Source organism: Barbus barbus (assembly GCF_936440315.1).
Source record: "Barbus barbus genome assembly, chromosome: 11".
NCBI classification, from domain to species: Eukaryota; Metazoa; Chordata; class Actinopteri; order Cypriniformes; family Cyprinidae; genus Barbus; species Barbus barbus.
In genome coordinates, this window is record NC_136739.1 from 23,935,480 (window position 1) to 23,954,613 (window position 19,134).

Here is a 19,134-nt window from a genome sequence, read left to right on the forward strand (position 1 = left end):
GAGTTTGGCTTAGACAGACCTTGACAAGAAAAGAGTAGCACGGAGACTTATATATTGGCTATGCAAATCAATTGGTGTCAAAAGTGACAGTAAAGACATTTATAATGTTTAAAAAAAAATCTATTTTAAGTAAATGTTGTTCTTTTTGAACTTTCTATTTATCAAAGAATCCTGAAAATTATGATTTACAGAAAATTATTAAGCAGCACAGCTGTTTTTTTTAACATTGATAATAGTAAGAAATGTAAGTTTGTAATTTGTGAATTTGTTAAATAAAAAAAAATACTTTAGTTTTACTGTATTTTTAATAAATAATTTTAATAAATGCAGCCTTGGTGAGCTTAAGAGACTTAAAAAAAAAAAAAATAATAATAAATTGTACCGACCCCAAATTTTTGAATGGCATTGATGGTTTGCTTGTTTATTTAAATAATCAGTTATATATTATATCGGCGTTGCTCTCTAGATATCGATAACAATAAATTTTCTGATGCATGTCATTGACATAATTAATTATCATCTTTGACAGGTATTTATGAGTCATTGTTACCGTGCGTTGATTCCAAGGCAGATTTGGCTGCAGTAATAGGTGTTACTGGCAAATGAAGATGACGAGTGCCAGTAATAGCATGTTTTTGTTTGACTTATGTCATCAAAAGTGATTCACTTCATTTAACATTCTCTTATAACAATCATGCTAATGATATGGAACAAGAAAAACCTTAAGTCCTGTAAGGTGGTTTCCATAAGAAACATATAGAAATATCCCAGTTGTTATAATTGGCCTGTGTATATTTGATGACAACACTGACTTCACAAGCAACATTAGGAGGCCTCATTATTAATGTATAAATGAATCCTTTGACATCTACAATGTTTGGTTGCATCTCCAAAGGAAATTATGAAGAGGTGTCAGTGAGACAGGATGGCAAATGTACCCTCTTGGCTAACAAGCACTGAGACAGATGCTGGCCAACTCCAACAGTCCACCTCTAATCGGCTTACCTTGGCAAAGGGATGTTTGACTGGCACAAGAAAAGGCTGATGAATGTGGCCACAGGTATTCTTACAGGATGCTGAACATAAGAAAATTATATTTTGGATTAGCATGTAGAAACAACATTCAAAAGGTCAAAAGTAAAGCATCATTTAGTTTGCATGCATAATTTTCCTTTTGCAGCACACTAATATGCTAGTTATTTTCCATATTCGCTGCTTGTGGCATGAAAAATGCAGGTTTTTTTTATTTTATGAAGGAAAATTGAAAGTTTATGAAAATCTGAGTTCTTTATCTCATAGTTGTAAATGTATTTTTTATTTTAAATTTGATCTCACAATTTTCCAATTTTGATTTTTTATTTGAGGGGGAATGCTTCCAAATAGCTGCTTGATTATGGGAAAAACATTTATATAATTCAACTAAAACAAAAATAACAGATAAATAACTATATAAATTTGAATAATGTAAATAATCAAAAAAATATGTAATATCAATATGCACTTCCACAAGCTACTAAAAACTTTTCAAACTTTTATAGAGGTTCGAATCAACACAAAACAGAATGCTGCACAATACAATTTTATCTCGATCTTGTTTTTATAATCGTCTTACAGCAAGTCTAAATCATAATTGAAAACAACATTTGATTAATCACCCAGCTCTTCGATCTATTCAACATTTATTTGTTTAACTACAATTTGTGTTACATAATATGAGAGTTGATGTGAAAATTATTGTTGCCCTATTTATTTAAACTAATTCTGAGTACATCATAATTTGCAAAGTGTACTTGTTCATTTGCTGAAGAACAAACAACACGGGCAGCCACAATCAGAGACTGAATGGCCTCAGTTTGGACCTCTTTTCAATCCTAAACCGCTCGCTGTTTGCTCTGAACCAAGGATAATCTTGTAGGTTACACAAAGTTAAACAAGCGGCGTGCTGCCAAGTCATCTGCCTTCAGCACATGCACTTGAGCGCTCTGACAGAGCTGCCATAGAGGAGGTTCTCCGCACGCTCTCTGCTTTGTCTCTTCTGGTGACATGGCATTTCTACAACGGCTCCTCTAAGCTCTCAAAATAAACAGACAAGTCATGAGCCGGGAGTCAAGTGAAGGATTTTTCTTTAGGATTGTAGTTTATATAATGGAAAGATTTCTGTCACACCGTCCGATTACCATTTGGAAGATTTCATGCATTTTTTGGACTTTGGAGGGAAGTAATAATATTATCCATGTCCAGTTGTGACACCTCTTGCATGTTTCATCTGTTTGTGTGACTGGCACGATTAAAGCTCAAAGAACGATAAAAATCAGTTGTTGTTTTTGTCTTTCAGGCTCATCATGGAGACCAAGAGTCCCACCACCACAGAAAAGAAGGAATGCAAGGGGTCAGGCCTGGATGGCAGTAGTTTCTCAGATCTTCCCAAAAAGCCCTCACCGACCACAGCATCCCGAGGTACGGTAATCTCAAATGGATAATTGCCCATTACATTAGTTAAAAAAACAAGGCAATGCACCTTTAAATTACTTTCTTTCCTCCCCGGGTTTATTGCGTAAGGATCATTCATAGTTTGACTTACAACATTTTTGTGGCGCTTTTTTCTGTTTAAGTTGTCTGACCACGTTTAGCTTGTTAGCACAACTCATTTAGCCCCTGGTGGTAGATGCCGAAAGCAGGAGTGTTTGAGAACCTCTATCAAATTTGTTATTTTAGTACTATTCAATGCTGTTACAATATAATATTTTTTATGAGCTTTTATTTTGATATTTTCTGTTTTTATTTTAATTTTAGTTTTGTGCATTTGTCATTATATTTATTCTTTTTAGATTTAATATATATTAGATTGCCCCTATTTTGTTTTAATTTTATTTCAACCTAAACTTGACAGCATTTTGTAATTTTTATTTAATATTTATAATTGATATTTAGTTTTACTTAACAATAACTACACTGTTTTAGAAACTGTTATTATTATTATTATTCAATTTGATATGCCTAGTAGTTTAAATTGTTGTAGATATTAAAAATATTTAAAATCATAATTAAAAGTAATTTTGACATTTTGCAAAAATAAGTTTATTTTCAATTAAAGTATGTTCATTTTCAATTATAATTAAAGGGTTAGTTCACCCAAAAATGAAAATTCTGTCATTAATTACTCACCCTCGTGTCATTCCAAACCCGTAAGATCTTTATTCATCTTCAGAAGACAAATTAAGATATTGTTGATGAAATCCGAAAGCCTTCTGACTCTCCGTAGTCAGCAACGCAACTGACACATTCAAGGCCCAGAAAGATAGTTAGAATAGTCCATGTGACATCAGTGGTTCAACCTTCATTTTATGAAGCTACGAGAATACTCTTAGTGCACAAAGAAAACAAAAATAACAAATTTATTCAACAATTTCTGAAAAGTTCTCATATTCATAGAATGAAGGTTGAACCATTTAATGATGTCCTTACTACCTTTCTGTGCCTTGAACGTGGTAGTCCTGTTGCTGTCTATGCAGGGTCAGAAAGCTCTCGGATTTCATCAAAAAATATCTTAATTTGTGTTCCGAAGATGAACGAAGGTCATGCAGGTTTGGAAGGACATGAGGGTGAGTAATTAATGACAGAATTTTCATTTTTGTGTCAACCAACCCTTTAACACCTCTTGATTACGCTGTATTACAAAAACCGTGTTCATAAATTGTTTGAGATACAAATATGTAAATGTATTGCATATTGGACCGGTTTGCTCATGTATGTATCACTTGTTGACTCAAAGATGCGAAGGAAAGAGTGAAGAGAATGGACGAGAGGCTGTACATGTTTAAAAGATGCCAGTGAATGTGTGATGAAAACCCTTCTCTAACTAGGTTGAAAGACCTTGTTCTTACCTCCAGAGTATAAATGTTATAAATTTCTTAAAGCTTCAGGGAGAGCAGTGGACTCCGCTGTCCATCTGACAAACATGAAGATGGTGAAAGACCTTTGAAATGCTAATGACCTGCTCATATTATGGCATCTTACTGTTTAATGAGGGGTTTGGTGGCCTGCCATAAGAAAGCAATGATCATAAATTGTTTAAGACAAAAGGAGAAATAGGGCATCGGTGTGCCCAGTCTTCGTGAGGGTGTTATATTTTGTCTCAGTGTAAGCTGTTGTGGAATATAATGAATGTTAAAGGAGTTCGTTGCATATTTAGAAACTTGAAAAGTATAATGAAAACAAATTCTCAAGGAATAGTAATTTATTTTGTGTTTTGTTGTTTATTAGTTTTTGAATACAAACCTCAATGACAGTGAAGGACCTTGTTCTCACCACTGGAGACCAGACGATATGTATTACTTATCATGGCTGTCTGAGCTTGTTAGCATCATGTTTTTTGGCCGCCGGGGGCTGTGCTGAGATGGTAATGTAGTTTTTCATTCTATGACATACTTTAATAGTGTTGTGTGACACCAATAGAGTCTATTGGCCTGCCAGAGAAATAAAGATAATGATTTTTTGAGAGTCGTCTTTGATATTATGATCGCCTTTTTTATAATACATTCTGGTTATTGTTGACACTGCAATTCTGTGTTGCGTCATACCCAAAATAATGAATAAATCAACAAATATGTCCCTTAATTATGCATACATCATTTTATGTATGTATGTATTGTCCGATAACTCCTATCAGTTGGATAATTATTACCTCTGTGTAGTTGTTTTTTTCTCTAGGATCTCTGTATTTTTTTTTTTATTTAGTGTTACAGTTAATATGATTTTTCATTAAGGATAAAACAAAGTATTAAAGGAACGTTTCATCAAAAAACTTAATCATTTAGTCACCATCATGTCATTCCTTACCTGTGACTTTCTTTCTTTCTTTCTTGAAACACAAAAGGGAGAAAAATGAAAGGATGTCCTGGTTGTTTTCTTTACATGAAGTTACAGTGAATGGTTACTGAAGCTTTCTGCAAATATTATAATTTAGATGGTCCATACAAATCAAAATTGACCTAGCTCTCCTTAACTTGTTCATGAGATGAGTATCGATGCCCAATTCTTGAACTAATGATTCTTATTAGTCGGATCTTTTCAATGAATCATTGATCCAGTACAAGACTGGTCTGAATGATTCAAATCATACTTCACCTTTTCATCTTTGAGCATTTAACAGGCCATTTTTAAGAACATAAATTTTAATTTGAATGCAGAAGACATGAAATATAGTGCACAATATTGCATGAACAACTTAAATGGTGCTTTTGAGTCATTTTTGAATCCTGAAAGCTCCTGTTTCGCATTTTATTGTAATTTCACTGAAAAAATGACCAGTACATTCCTTAAAAAGTCTGCTTTTGTGTTCAACAGAAGAAAGTCACTCATACTGGTTTGAAACAACATAAGGAACGAAATGACGGAAACTAACCCTTAAACTCTGAAAAGCAATTAATGCAATATAGGAAGAAAATTCTTAGTTCTTCTGTAAAAACATTAGAACAGTTAACCACATGCACTCAGTCCTGTGTCTGGAGATCTGCCTCTCTGCATGATTTATTTTCAAACCCTGTCTGTGATTGCCAATGAATCTGAAGACTTGGATTCTCTGATTCAAGTGTGTTTGACTAGAGTTCGAAGATCTGAACCCTGCAGGGTGATAGATCCCCAGGAGCAGGGCTCAACTTATTTAAAGCATTTCTGAGCTATTCGATACCTTTTGTTTCGGCTCACTTTTATATCTATTTACAGCTTTTGTTAAGACTTTTATGGTGCAGAATTTGTTTTATTGAGCTCAGTTTAGTTATTACAGGGGATCTGCAGGGTTTATTAGCTGCACGGTCCAACTTTTGTTCAGTACCTCGAAACAACGTGTGCTCGGTGTAGGTACGTGATACAGAGCGGGAATGAGGAAAGGTGTCAGTGTTTCAAAGGAAAATCTGCAAAGAAATTCCTCCAACCACAAAACATTCTTTCCCACCAATTCAGGCCAAATTTTAAACCAGAGTTCTCAAATTTAGTTTGTCCTGACATGATTCCAATGCAAGTCAGTTTGCATTTATTTAATCACAATACAACAAAAACATTAATATCATGAAAAATTTAAATAATCGTTTTCTATTTTAATATATTTTAACATGTAATTTATTCCTGTGACAGCAAAGCTGAATTGTCAGCAGCCGTTTCTCCAGTCTTCATTGTCACATGATCCTTCAGAAATCATTTTTAATATGCTGATTTGGTGCTCAAGTAACATTTTTTTCAAGATGTTATTCCGCCCCCTGCCCTGTGACATTACTAGTTCCTGGTTCGATATAAGCAGGCGGATTTTTCCAGCCCAGAATCACCTTTTTTGCATTAGTGAAACATTACTTTAGTGGTTCTAGATTGGTCTCCACCACCATATCAGAGAAAAAGAGGTATTTCTTTATCCCTCCTGAGTAGGTCTCCGTAGAGACTGTGAAGAAGGGGTTGGGAGGCTGGGTGGGAGGAGCAGAGAGCAGTACAGCGGGCAGCCCAGGGGAGAGAGGCAATGCACCGGGGGTCAAGCCACTGGCAGAGAAAAATGTGGCTTAAAAAGCTGCTCCATCCACAGCCCACTCTAAAGGGACAGCCACTAATCTTCCTGAGAAAGGGATTTATTCTCTTCTTTTTTTTTTCTCCGTCTTGCCTTTATGTTTCTCTAAATGAGGCCCTTCCGCTGCAGTGGGTTTTCTGGTCCAGAGAAAGGGGATCTCTGACAGGATAGCATGAGCAGGGCACATTTATATTGGTGTTGTAGGTTTTTTGTCTTACAATTACCGATTTGTAATGTCTTAAAAGTACAGTAAGTTTTGTGACTGTTCTTTTTTTCTGTGGAAGAAACAATGTGAAGGTTTTTTTTTCTGTAAAATCTCTAAAATTATGAAAAACAACTTAAAAATATTGTAAAAAGTAGCTTATATGACTTATATTAAATTGTTTTTAGCTTTATAACAACTTTTTGTGATGAAATTCAAGTCATTACTCTGTGCCTCTCACCGATGCTGCTTTGTTCATTCCTGAAGTGAACTTTGGCCTGTATGGTGATTAGATTCCCTTTTTTGGACTGCCGCCTTGAACTTGAGAACGAAGTTGTCCAGATTTGCAGTGCTTTTCGTCCAGTGTGCAGCCGGCTTTACTCAGTTATGTCTTGTCTTTATATATGCTAAAACCATTGGTGTCACAACCATTGACAATGTCATAATGGTGTCATGAACTAAACTAGTGCAAACCCTACAAATTTAGTGTATGAAACAAATAGTTACTCTTTGTATTGGTTTTGAAACTACCTCAGTCAATACTGACCCCACCATTGTCCGACACCCGAGAAGTCATGCAGACAGCTTACAGGAAGGCCTATTGACTGAGTCTAATTTTTTCTTCCTGTCAGATGTATGACCGCCCACTATCTGGAACAGACTGCAGTCTTTGCAGAAGATTGATATCATTTTAGAGTGGGAAATACTTTCAGTTCGGCTTCCCAAAAGTTGCCCAAAACGGTGTAAAAGCACCTAGCCTTGGTCCTATCTTGGCAAGAAAAAACGAAGAGATCATTTTATTGCTGTCGGTGCATAGTTTGCTTCATATTTCTTTCCATTGTGTTCGCTTCCAGTCACGCTCTTGTACTTGCTGCTCGTTCGGTCCGTGTGGAAACAAGCTCTTTCACCAGTGGTTAACGGGATTTGTGCAAAGTTTCCTTCATGTGGCTTTTATAAACAGTTAAGTAAATGGCTTTCCAAGATCCCCCTGCTCTCCTCATCTTAAATTTCACATGGGGGACTGACCAGCCCCAAAGGGGGATTTAAAGATTAGATATGGTAAGTGAAAGCAGGGGGATGTCTTCATTTTGTTTTTTCGGAGAGTCCACAGGCATTTGATTGTGGCGTAAAGTCTACTTGAAAAACATGAGATTCTGATCAAGAAGTCGAAGAAGTAGCTCCGTTCCCTTCCACACTCATTAAAGAAAGTAAAAGTCAGAGAAGTTGTGCCCTACATACGGAACAAGACCTGAAAGAGGAAGTCCAGTGCACTTTTCTCTTTTTTGAGTTTGCTTGAATTCGGTCACATGGGTTTTAGTCTTTTTACTTTTCGACAGTTTGATGTTAAAAATGTCTGGTGTATTTCGAACATTAGTGTGCTTGAAAATAAAGAATAATATATGTATACTGTTAACATCTGAGTTCTGAGGAATATTTAAAGTGCTCTGAAAGTACTACTTCTTTTAAAATGCGCTCTTATGCATCGCAAACTTCGCGCGAGAGAAGATTGACTATTACATGGGCAAAGACAAACTCATTTTGACCCATTTCTCAGATGTTGTATCTGCCAGACATAACGCGTTGACAAAGATACAGCCGCCACACAAAGATGCAATGCATAACTGACTAAGAAACGAAAGAATGTGCCTCTGATATTACTTTAATGCTGGAAGGCTCTACCCTTGCTTCAAAGCCCCTTGTTAAAAGTCAAAAAAGAGGGAGCTTTAGGCAACGTCTGCACACACAAATCTCTCCATACTGGAGACATCTACACACATGGGTTCCAAAGACAACATGTTACATTCCAGGCCGTTTACAAGCTGTGGGAGACGAGTAAGGAGCAATATATGGATGCTTCGGGGGATTAGCCCACTCCCCTGCTCGTTCCCTATTCGTCTCTGCCTCCTTTTTTCTCCTTTTTTTTTTAACCGCGTGCCATTCCCAGCATGCACCGTTTAGTCCTAACTTCAAACTCTGAGATAATTCCGTCCTTTTTATGTTTCCTTGTGTGGATTCAAAGGCTGAGGAGACTCGCTCTCACACAGGTGTTTTGGTGGCTCCTTTACTGTGAATGAAAGATCAGGGTATCTATATGTATAGATACAGAGTATCTGGCTTGGGCTCAGGCAGCATGCGGTGAAATGTAGTGTCCAGTGAACAGACACATCTGGACTGTCGTTAATGAAAACAGGGTGTGAACCTCTACCCACACACAATCCTGAGCCAGACCCGCAGCTCAGTGAAGCATGACAAGAAGAGAATGTCTGAAGTCTTCCAGACATCTACTCAGGATAAACAAAGACAATATTCACTTCATAACACCCCTTCATCATTTACTGTACAAAAAGAATGTGCAAGCTGTTTTTTTTTAGTTGCTTAATGATACAAAAAGCCTTTTTAAGGATGTGTGATGATGCATTCTTTTAATTTATGTTTAGATGCAGCTCATAGTACAGGCATTTAGAAATGCACAAAATAGTATGTAGCATATTTTAATATCAGGTGTTTATCGGTTATTGCCCTTTTTTACATTACAACATTACAATGTACAATATTAGATCATACAGTTCCTGAAAAGAACATTGAATAGTGTTATTAAATTATTCAATACACTTTTCTATATTGTATGCTATAATGCTGTAATAAATAAATGTACTTGTAGCATTTAAAATGTTATTAATATTGATTTTAGTTCATTTCTTTTATATAAAAAGTAGAGAATTTCAATATCAGGCATTTATCAGTTATTTCCCATAACATAAAAACAAAAAAAGAGTATGCTCTTTAAAAAACAATAAAAAATCCTCTAACACTAATGTTGTAACTTGTAATTGCTGCCAGATGAGGCTTCTTTCCATTCAGTTAACTGTAAGAAGCATTAGCAACGGTAACTAAGAGGGGTGGAGCTTAGCAAAGTGTCAGTTAGCACTCTTCAAGTATTTATCAAGCAGATCAAGAAGCATTCAACTAGTTTTTTTTTAGAAAATTCAGCGTTGTCGGAGGTCTGCACAGAAATGTATGTTAAATATAATATCTAGAAGCATATTTATTACTACAGTTAAATGCACAGCTGCAGAGCCTCTGTAATATGCTGCTTTCCAGGAAAAAAATTCCCACAGATTGGCTGTTGGTGTGTCAGCAGGTTGTCCTGCGTTGAAGACAGACGGAGGGGGGCAGACAGTAGTAGTCATTACTGGACATGCTCCAAGGACAGGGCCTAGACGCGCTATAGTAAACTCTGCGACCAGCAAAATAAGCAGCGGGGGTTGACTGTGTAAATGCAGTCGGTCAAGTGATAACAAACAGAGGAATCCTCCGACCGCTAGTGGACAGACAGTCGCACAGAAGCATGATGCAGCTCCTTTCACCATTCAATGAAGTACTGAATGTCAGTGGACAGTAGCCCTGTCGTACTCTTACTTGGATAGTTTGGCAAGCTGATTCAAGCCAGTACTGTATCAACACAATTCTGTGCTGTCTTCTGTGTGCCTTTTATAAGGATGACGGTTACCTATGGAGCTGGAATATTAATATATGATGTTCTTATAACTGGATCTTGGTTGCTCTTTTCCATGCAATTACAAGAAATGGTGACTGAAGCCTTCAAGCTTAAAGATGCAAAGGACATCTTCGGAACATGGATTAAGATACTTTTGATGAAATCCAAGAGCTTTCTGACCCTCCATAGACAGCAACGCAACTTAGACATTCAAGGTCCAGAAAGGTAGTAAGGACTTTGTTAAAATAGTCCATGTGACATCAGTGGTTCAACCTTAATTTTATGAAGCTACGAGAATGCATTTTGTGCACAAAGGAAACAAAAATAATGACTTTATTCTTCCGTGTCAGTCTTCGATGCACGTTCATGAGTTGCGTTGCTATCTATGCAGGGTCAAAAAGCTCTCGGATTTCATCAAAAATATCTTCATTTGTGTTCCAAAGATGAACAAAGGTCTTACTGGTTTGGAATGACATTAGGTTGTGTAATTTTATGACAGAATTTTCATTTTATTTACTTTATTCTGTAATAGTCGTCCCCTCCCCCCACTGCAACCATTTGAATCATCGAGCCAGTGATTTGAAGTTGAGAACCATGTCAGTCTGATTCATGAATCAATCACTCATACTGAAGTCGTGGCCTAATGGTTAGAGAGTTGGACTCGTAATCCAAAGGTTGTGGGTTCGAGTCTCGGGCCGGCAGGGATTGTAGGTGGGAGGAGTGAATGTCCAGCGCTCTCTCCACCCTCAATACCACGACTGAGGTGCCCTTGAGCAAGGCACCGAACCCCCAACTGCTCCCCGGGCGCCGCAGCATAAATGGCTGCCCACTGCTCCGTGTGTGTGTTCACGGTGTGTGTGTGTTCACTGCTGTGTGTGTGCACGTTGGATGGGTTAAATGCAGAGCACGAATTCCGAGTATGGGTCACCATACTTGGCCGTATGTCACTTCACTTCACTAATCTTGTTAACCAGATCAACTGATTCACTGAAAAGATATGACTCACAAAAAAGATTGGATCACAAACCAAGACAGTTATTTCTCTCTTGAACTTTCAGCTCTCAATGAATGAGTCAAGGAGAGCTAGGATGGATGAGAAAAATTTGTGAATAACAAAATTAAACTTAAATATGAGTCTGGTTTTAGAAGACATACAGTATAGCGTTTTTACCACTTTTATGATATTTCTAATGTGCTTTTGAATCCTTTTTGAAGAATAGTTCATCATAACTGTATGGAAAAGAGTGATCAGGTCAGTCTTGAAAATATATTGTGTTCTACAGAAGAAAGTAAGTCATATGAGAGTGAATAAATTATGACAGAACCATTCCTTTTAGACTAAAACTCTTTTAGACTAAAGAGAAGACAGTTTAAAAGCTAAGGGGAAATTCTGAAATGTCTGCTGTGCACTTTTCTTCGTTTGTAAGAAGAAATTTGAAGCCTTACGTGGGGCTTGCCATGTTAGCTAGCTGGCTCTTTGAATTTCCATCTTGCCGATCTGTTTGATTCGCAGAACAAGTGCCCGTAAACCTGCTGGTCAAAATGTCAGGGAAAATAATGTTAAGAAAATAATACATGGATGGCTATTTGCTCAGATTTGCTGAAGCATTGGTCTCTGGAGGAAGTCACAGGATGTACCGTATCATGTATACCGCTCACTCCTCTCCTGTGTGGCCTGTGGGCAGCAAGGAAAAGCTGCCAGAGACCAAAATCTTTTGGAATTTTGAAAGCTTGTACATGGGAAATGGAATCAAAATGTTTCCTTACTCATTTGCTTCTTATAAAAGCCAGCTTGCACTGCTGGCAGCGGCGTACAGTCTCAATCATTCTTAAAACAATTTTCCCAAAATAAGTCTGGCTGATGTTAAGAGAAGAAGTGGGAGAAAAAGTGGAAAATGGATGCGATTTCCAAATGAAATCCATGCCATCGGAATACTTATTCGGCTGGAACCACCGCCTACACACCCACATGGTTGAGAAAGCAGGTTTTTGGTCATGCAAAGTCCAAGTTCAAGGTCCATCTTATTCTCGAGGTATAAATCGGTGTGAATTTGAACTCCGTTGTGGCTTAGGTAATTTCCCACAATGTAAACTATGCATTCTTGGTTTGTGCTTCAAAGAGAAAAATGGTCATCCCAAGGCACCAGCAGATACTGACTTGTTCCCGGCCCCAGTGTTCCCTCTAACCCTCCTCCTCCTGGAGCCGAGTGGTTTAACGTGGATCCAGGAGGATAGTATCTTATCTTTGACTCAGACGGCATGATGGAATAAACAAGACCTGCACTTGACATGTCGTGGAATGGAGCCATGTAGGTATCAACACAAGTATGAAAGATCCAAAAGTAACAGGAAGCAGAATAATTCTCAAACATTTCAGCATGGAATGGTCAGATATTGTACAGTGAATTATGGAATTTAAAGGTTTGTAGAAGAGAAAGTATATTTATGGAGAGATCAAACTTGGCAGTATTTAGACTGCCCTTTTTTCAAATATTTTTTTCCCTCATCGATTTATTAATTAATTAATTTATTCATTCATTCATTTTTTTTTTGCATTTTTTTTTATTCATCAAACAATCCTGAACAAAATGTATCAAGGTTTCCATAGAATATTAAGCACTTCAAAAAAATATATATATATTTAAACAGGAAGGAGGGCTGCGGAAAATTCAGCTTTGCATCACAGGAACAAGTTACATTTTCAGATATATGAAAATAGAAAACATTTATTTTAAATTGTAATAATATTTTCCAATATTGCTATTGTTACTGTATTTTTGATCAAATAGAGTCTTGATGAGCATATGAGACTTTAAAAACATTAAAATATCTACTTTTGAATTGTGATACATTAAAGTTTAATTTTTAAATAGTTTTTTGATCAATTTTATTGATTAGTTATTTCAATCCCACAGCGTATATTTTGTAAATTCTCATCACTTAAATGTTTACTGTTTTTGTTGACTACATTTGTACCGTAGAACAAAGAATATTACTTTTTTCACGTTTTGTTCCCCCCGTATGTTTCTGTAATGTTCAGTTAATTCGTTATGTGTATTCATTAGCTCTATGTTGGTGTCTGGGACATAGCCAATTAGCAGTCTGCTCCAGGTAACGTTTTCTTCTGTCAAGCTAGTCTCGCCCTGCTGGCAGCAACATAGAGGCGTCTGGAGCCAGAGGGAGCTGTGCCGGCTCTGCCAAGAGCAGAAGGCGAAAAAGGAACATAGTTTCTCCCACACAACCCACCACTTCACAGCATAAACATCATTGCCTTTACAATACCATTGTTTGTGCAGCCACAGAATAGCTTAATGGATTGAGAGAAGTGTTGACTGAGACCTTGTCACTGACAGACTGAATTGTAGTGTTGGGCCAGAGTGTAAATATGCTCTCTCTTATCTAATTTAAGCAGTCAGCGAATACCGCAGGCATACAGACCAGGCCTCCATTGTGTCATCACACTTGATATAATCCAGAAGTGTTTTGATTTGCCTTCAAGGCTGAAGATGGATTTCTATGGGAAATTATTTAACAAAGCAAAGCAAGTTCCCGAGACTTCATTTGAACTTCACACCCCAAAGGAATGTTATCATATCTGCATACAGTTGGGCAAAAAAGTATTTAGTCAGCCACCAATTGTGCAAGTTCTCCCACTTAAAAATATGAGAGAGGCCTGTAATTTTCATCATAGGTACACTTCAACTATGAGAGACAGAATGGGGGAAAGAATCCAGGAAATCACATTGTAGGATTTATAAAGAATTTATTTGCAAATTATGGTGGAAAATAAGTATTTGGTCAATAACAAAAGTTCATCACAATACTTTGTTATATACCCTTTGTTGGCAATGACAGAGGTCAAACGTTTTCTGCAAGTCTTCACAAGGTTTTCACACACTGTTGCTGGTATTTTGGCCCATTCCTCCATGCAGATCTCCTCTAGAGCAGTGATGTTTTGGGGCTGTCGCTGGGCAACACGGACTTTCAACTCCCTCCAAAGATTTTCTATGGGGTTGAGATCTGGAGACTGGCTAGGCCACTCCAGGACCTCGAAATGCTTCTTACGAAGCCACTCCTTCGTTGCCCGGGCGGTGTGTATGGGATCATTGTCATGTTGAAAGACCCAGCCACGTTTCATCTTCAATGCCCTTGCTGATGGAAGGAGGTTTTCACTCAAAATCTCACGATACATGGCCCCATTCATTCTTTCCTTTACACGGATCAGTCGTCCTGGTCCCTTTGTTTCCACCCCCATGCTTCACAGTAGGTATGGTGTTCTTTGGATGCAACTCAGCATTCTTTCTCCTCCAAACACGATGAGTTGAGTTTTTACCAAAAAGTTCTATTTTGGTTTCATCTGACCATATGACATTCTCCCAATCCTCTTCTGGATCATCCAAATGCTCTCTAGCAAACTTCAGACGGGCCCGGACATGTACTGGCTTAAGCAGGGGGACACGTCTGGCACTGCAGGATTTGAGTCCCTGGCGGCGTAGTGTGTTACTGATGGTAGCCTTTGTTACTTTGGTCCCAGCTCTCTGCAGGTCATTCACTAGGTCCCCCCGTGTGGTTCTGGGATTTTTGCTCACCGTTCTTGTGATCATTTTGAGCCCACGGGGTGAGATCTTGCGTGGAGCCCCAGATCGAGGGAGATTATCAGTGGTCTTGTATGTCTTCCATTTTCTAATAATTGCTCCCACAGTTGATTTCTTCACACCAAGCTGCTTGCCTATTGCAGATTCAGTCTTCCCAGCCTGGTGCACGTCTACAATTTTGTTTCTGTGCTCTTTGGTCTTGGCCATAGTGGAGTTTGGAGTGTGACTGTTTGAGGTTGTGGACAGGTGTCTTTTACACTGATAACGAGTTCAAACAGGTGCCATTAATACAGGTAACGAGTGGAGGACAGAGGAGCCGCTTAAAGAAGAAGCTACAGGTCTGTGAGAGCCAGAAATCTTGCTTGTTTGAAGGTGACCAAATACTTATTTTACCGAGGAATTTACCAATTAATTCATAAAAAATCCTACAATGTGATTTCCTTGATTCTTTCCCCCCATTCTGTCTCTCATAGTTGAAGTGTACCTATGATGAAAATTACAGGCCTCTCTCATCTTTTTAAGTGGGAGAACTTGCACAATTGGTGGCTGACTAAATACGTTTTTGCCCAACTGTATATTTATTTGTTTATTTATTTATTGTTTGCTTGCTTGCTATCAGTTGATATGGGATATTTTTTCTTTAAAAAAAATATGATGGTGTAATGGCTAAATTATTTTTTAGCATTTACAGTTGAAGGTTGTAGTTTTGTTTCATCAATATAAAATATAGAATTTTAATAATGGGCATTTATATTTATTTCTTCAGTATTTTATAGGATTTTTCTGACTATGAGCAATATTTTTTTTTTTTTATATCTAACAACAGATACATACAACCTTTATATTTGTCTGGCCTGAAAGGGTTCAATTTAAAGCAGTACAATTTGAGCTTACTGTTATCAGAGGCTATATTTGGTAACGCATGGAAAATGAATCGGAATAAGCCATGTCTGAAATATGTTATTGCAGGTGTGTTCATGCTAACTGTTGAAATGGAGCCTGCATATCCCCCCTAAATAGACCTTGTGTTCTCGTCTGTTTGTGTAGCCCAGTTCTGACACCTCAAGAGGCTTATAGCTGGCAGGTTGTCAAATTCTCTGAGATGCTTTAATTGGCTATAACTGCTAATGATAATGTGCTCAGACAGAAGAATATTCAGTGTGACACGTTCCCATGTTCAGTCCTATCTATCTGTCTGTGTGTCTGTCTGTCTGTCTGTCATCGTTCTATCTATCGTTCTACAGTCTCTCACAAAAGTGAGTACACCCCTCACATTTCAGCAAAAATGTTAGTATAATTTCTCAAGGGACAATACTGCAGAAATGAAACTTGGATATATTTTAGAGTAGTCAATGTGCAGCTTGTATAGAAGTACAAATTGACTGTCCTCTAAATTTAACACAACATATAAGCATTATTGTCCAAATAACTGGCAACAAAAATGAGTACACTCTAGGTGAACATGTCAAAACTGTGTCCAAATTGTCAATATTTTGTTGGGGCACCATTGTTATCTAGCACTGCCTTAATCCTCTTTGGCATGGAGTTCACCAGAGCTGCACAGGCTGTTGCTGGCATCCTCTTCCACTCCTCCATAATGACATCACGGAGCTGCTGGATGTTAGACACATGGTGCTTTTCCACCTTCTGCTTGAGGATGCCCCACATGTGCTCAATAGGGTTCAGGTCTAGAAACATACTTGGCCACTCCATCACCTTCACCTTCAGCAGCAAGGCAGTTGTCATCTTGGCGGTGTGTTTGGTGTGGTGGTTATGTTGGATCACAGTTTCTGAAGGGAGGGCATCATCTTCTGCTTCAGAATGTCACAGTACATGTCGGAATCCATGTTTCCCCCAATGAACCGCTGCCTCCTAGTACCAGCAGTAGTCATGCAGCCCCAGACCATGATGCTACCATCACCATGCTTGACTTTAGGCAAGGCATAATTTTCTTGGTACTCCTCACCAGGGTGTCGCTACACATGCTGAACACCATCTGAGTTAATCAAGTTTACCTTAGACTCATCAGACCACAGGACATGGTTCCAGTAATTCATGCTCTTGGCCAGGTTGTCTTCAGCAAAGTGTTTGCAGGTTTTTTTTGTGAGCCAGCTTCAGAAGAGGCTTCCTTGTGGGTCGACGGCCATGCAAACCGACTTGTTGCAGTGTGTGGCGTATGGTCTGAGCACTGACGTTCCACTTCTGCAACCTCTAAAGCAATGCTGGCAGCACTCATGTGTCTGTTTTTTGAAGCCAGCTTCTGCATTTGATGCACAGCACAAAGACTCAACATCTTTGATCGACCCTTGCAAGGCCTGTTCCGAGTGAAACCCGTCTTGGAAAACCTCTGTATGACCCTGGCCACTGTACTGTAACTGAGTTCCAGACTGTTACTGAACTTCTTATAGCCTAGGCCATCTTTGTGGAGAGCAACAATTCTAATTCTCAAATCCTCAGAGAGTTCTTTGACATGAGGTGCCGTGTTGAACATCCAGTGGTCAGTATGAGATAATTGTACGCCAAGAACTCAATTTTAACTGCTCTAAAACAAGATACACAAATTTGTATGGTCCTGTCAAGCAGACAAAAACATGAACATGATGAATAGGACATGTGGCTTTGCATGGTTAAACGATGTGTAGCTGTTATCACTTAGGGTGTACTCAGTTTTGTTGCCAGCTTTTTTGACAATAATGGCTGTATATTGAGTTGTTTTCAGAGGACAGTCTTTACTGCTATACAAGTTGCACATTAACCAATCTAAAATATATCCAAGTTTAATTTCTATAGTATTGTCCCTTGAAAAGATATACTAAATTGATTGCCGAAATGTGAGGGGTGTACTCACTTTTGTGAGATACTGTATCTATCTATCTGTCTACCTGTCTGTCTGTCTCTGTCTGTTGCTCCATTGCTCTATTGTTCTATCGTTCTATCTATTGTTCTGTCATTCTCCTTCTATCGTTCTGTCGATCATTCATTTGTTTTCTCCATCAATTGCTCCAACAGTCCATCTGTTGACATTCATCGGTCATTTATTTGTTCTGTCATTTTTAATTCGATTTATGTCTATCGTTCATTCTGTCCTTCTTTCTCTAAACTTCATACCCTGTACCGTGTACCCATGTCATGTCAGCTCACTGTAACTAAGACTTTAACAGTCCAGAAACAAACACTGATGCAGGAGCACCATCTGATAGTCATTGAAGGATCAGCTCGTGGATGTGAATACATCTGTGGCACATGTGTATCTTCATCAAGGCGGCGGCAACTGTTAAACTTCAATGCCCTTTGAGATTACTTTGTGAGAGAGGAGAACAGCTTTTTAATCAAATTTCTCAGTAAAGCATGGTTCAGTTTTACACCACCGTTTCTATCACGACAGAAGTTAGAAAGCCAGATGTTTATTTTGTGTGTGTGGATGTGATACTCTAATTGCCGTCTCTGTTTACATTTGTAAACACATTCTTCTGTGGGACATGAAAAAAAGATATTTGAGGTACGTTTTTGTTCAAACCATGAAAATCAATGGGATCCAAAACAATTGTTCCTCATCGACTTTCATTGTGTGTTCCACAAAAACAGTCATATAGGTTTGGAACGACATGACGGTGAATAAATGAAGATTTTTGGATGAACTATACTGCTAAAACACAAAAGAAATGAAGACAAGAGTTGACACAGCCTCCTTAGCAAACTCTAAATGGAAAACAGGAACATTTTGAGGCACTTTGATTACGGTTTAAATATCTTTGTAAGAGAAAACTTCTGGTAGTCATTTAGATTTTTGGCCTACTGACAAAAGTTGAAGCAGAACAAAAGGTTCATCAAAGACATCATGAGCGATGAATGCAAAATATGGATTCCATGTTTTAAGAAGCATTAAAAAATGAGGCTCATGTGATGCCCTGCAGGAAAAATCCTCAGACGGGAGCCAGTCTCCATACGAGTCATTTTATTCTGATAAAGCACCTGGTAAGCACCTAGAGAGTTTCATTGTGACTTACTGGCTGAGGGCACAGCAAACTTTTCTATCCCTTATTCTGTCGTCTTTCAATAGTGTAATTTTACCTGTCACTAATTATCAAATTAAGGTGTCTAAAGTGACACCCCTCTCTATTATGTGTTAATGACCTGCCTCTTAGCTCAGACAGAGTGTATTGTATTGCTCCTCCTGGCTGTCAGGCTGTGACCAGTGGCTTTTAGTCTCCACGTGTTTTAAGTATTCACAACACATATCTCAAATCTTGCCTTCTCTTTCTTTGCCTTGAGCTAATTGCTGACAATT

At 38.1% G+C, this 19,134-nt stretch overlaps 1 protein-coding gene across 3 annotated transcripts in view; it reads left to right on the top strand.

The window, feature by feature from the left end:
- LOC306877384 (zinc finger protein GLI2-like) overlaps nucleotides 1-19,134 on the top strand; it is an 87,644-nt gene that overhangs the window by 11,461 nt on the left and 57,049 nt on the right. For 2 of the 3 annotated variants that reach the window (XM_079429143.1, XM_079429144.1), the window contains exon 2: nucleotides 2,336-2,457. In XM_079429143.1, the coding sequence (XP_079285269.1) occupies nucleotides 2,343-2,457 (115 nt within the window). In that variant the 5' untranslated portion in view covers nucleotides 2,336-2,342. Of the gene's footprint in view, nucleotides 1-929; nucleotides 1,061-2,335; nucleotides 2,458-19,134 lie in introns of those variants that run through there. The other variant, XM_079429145.1, reaches the window with a different exon arrangement.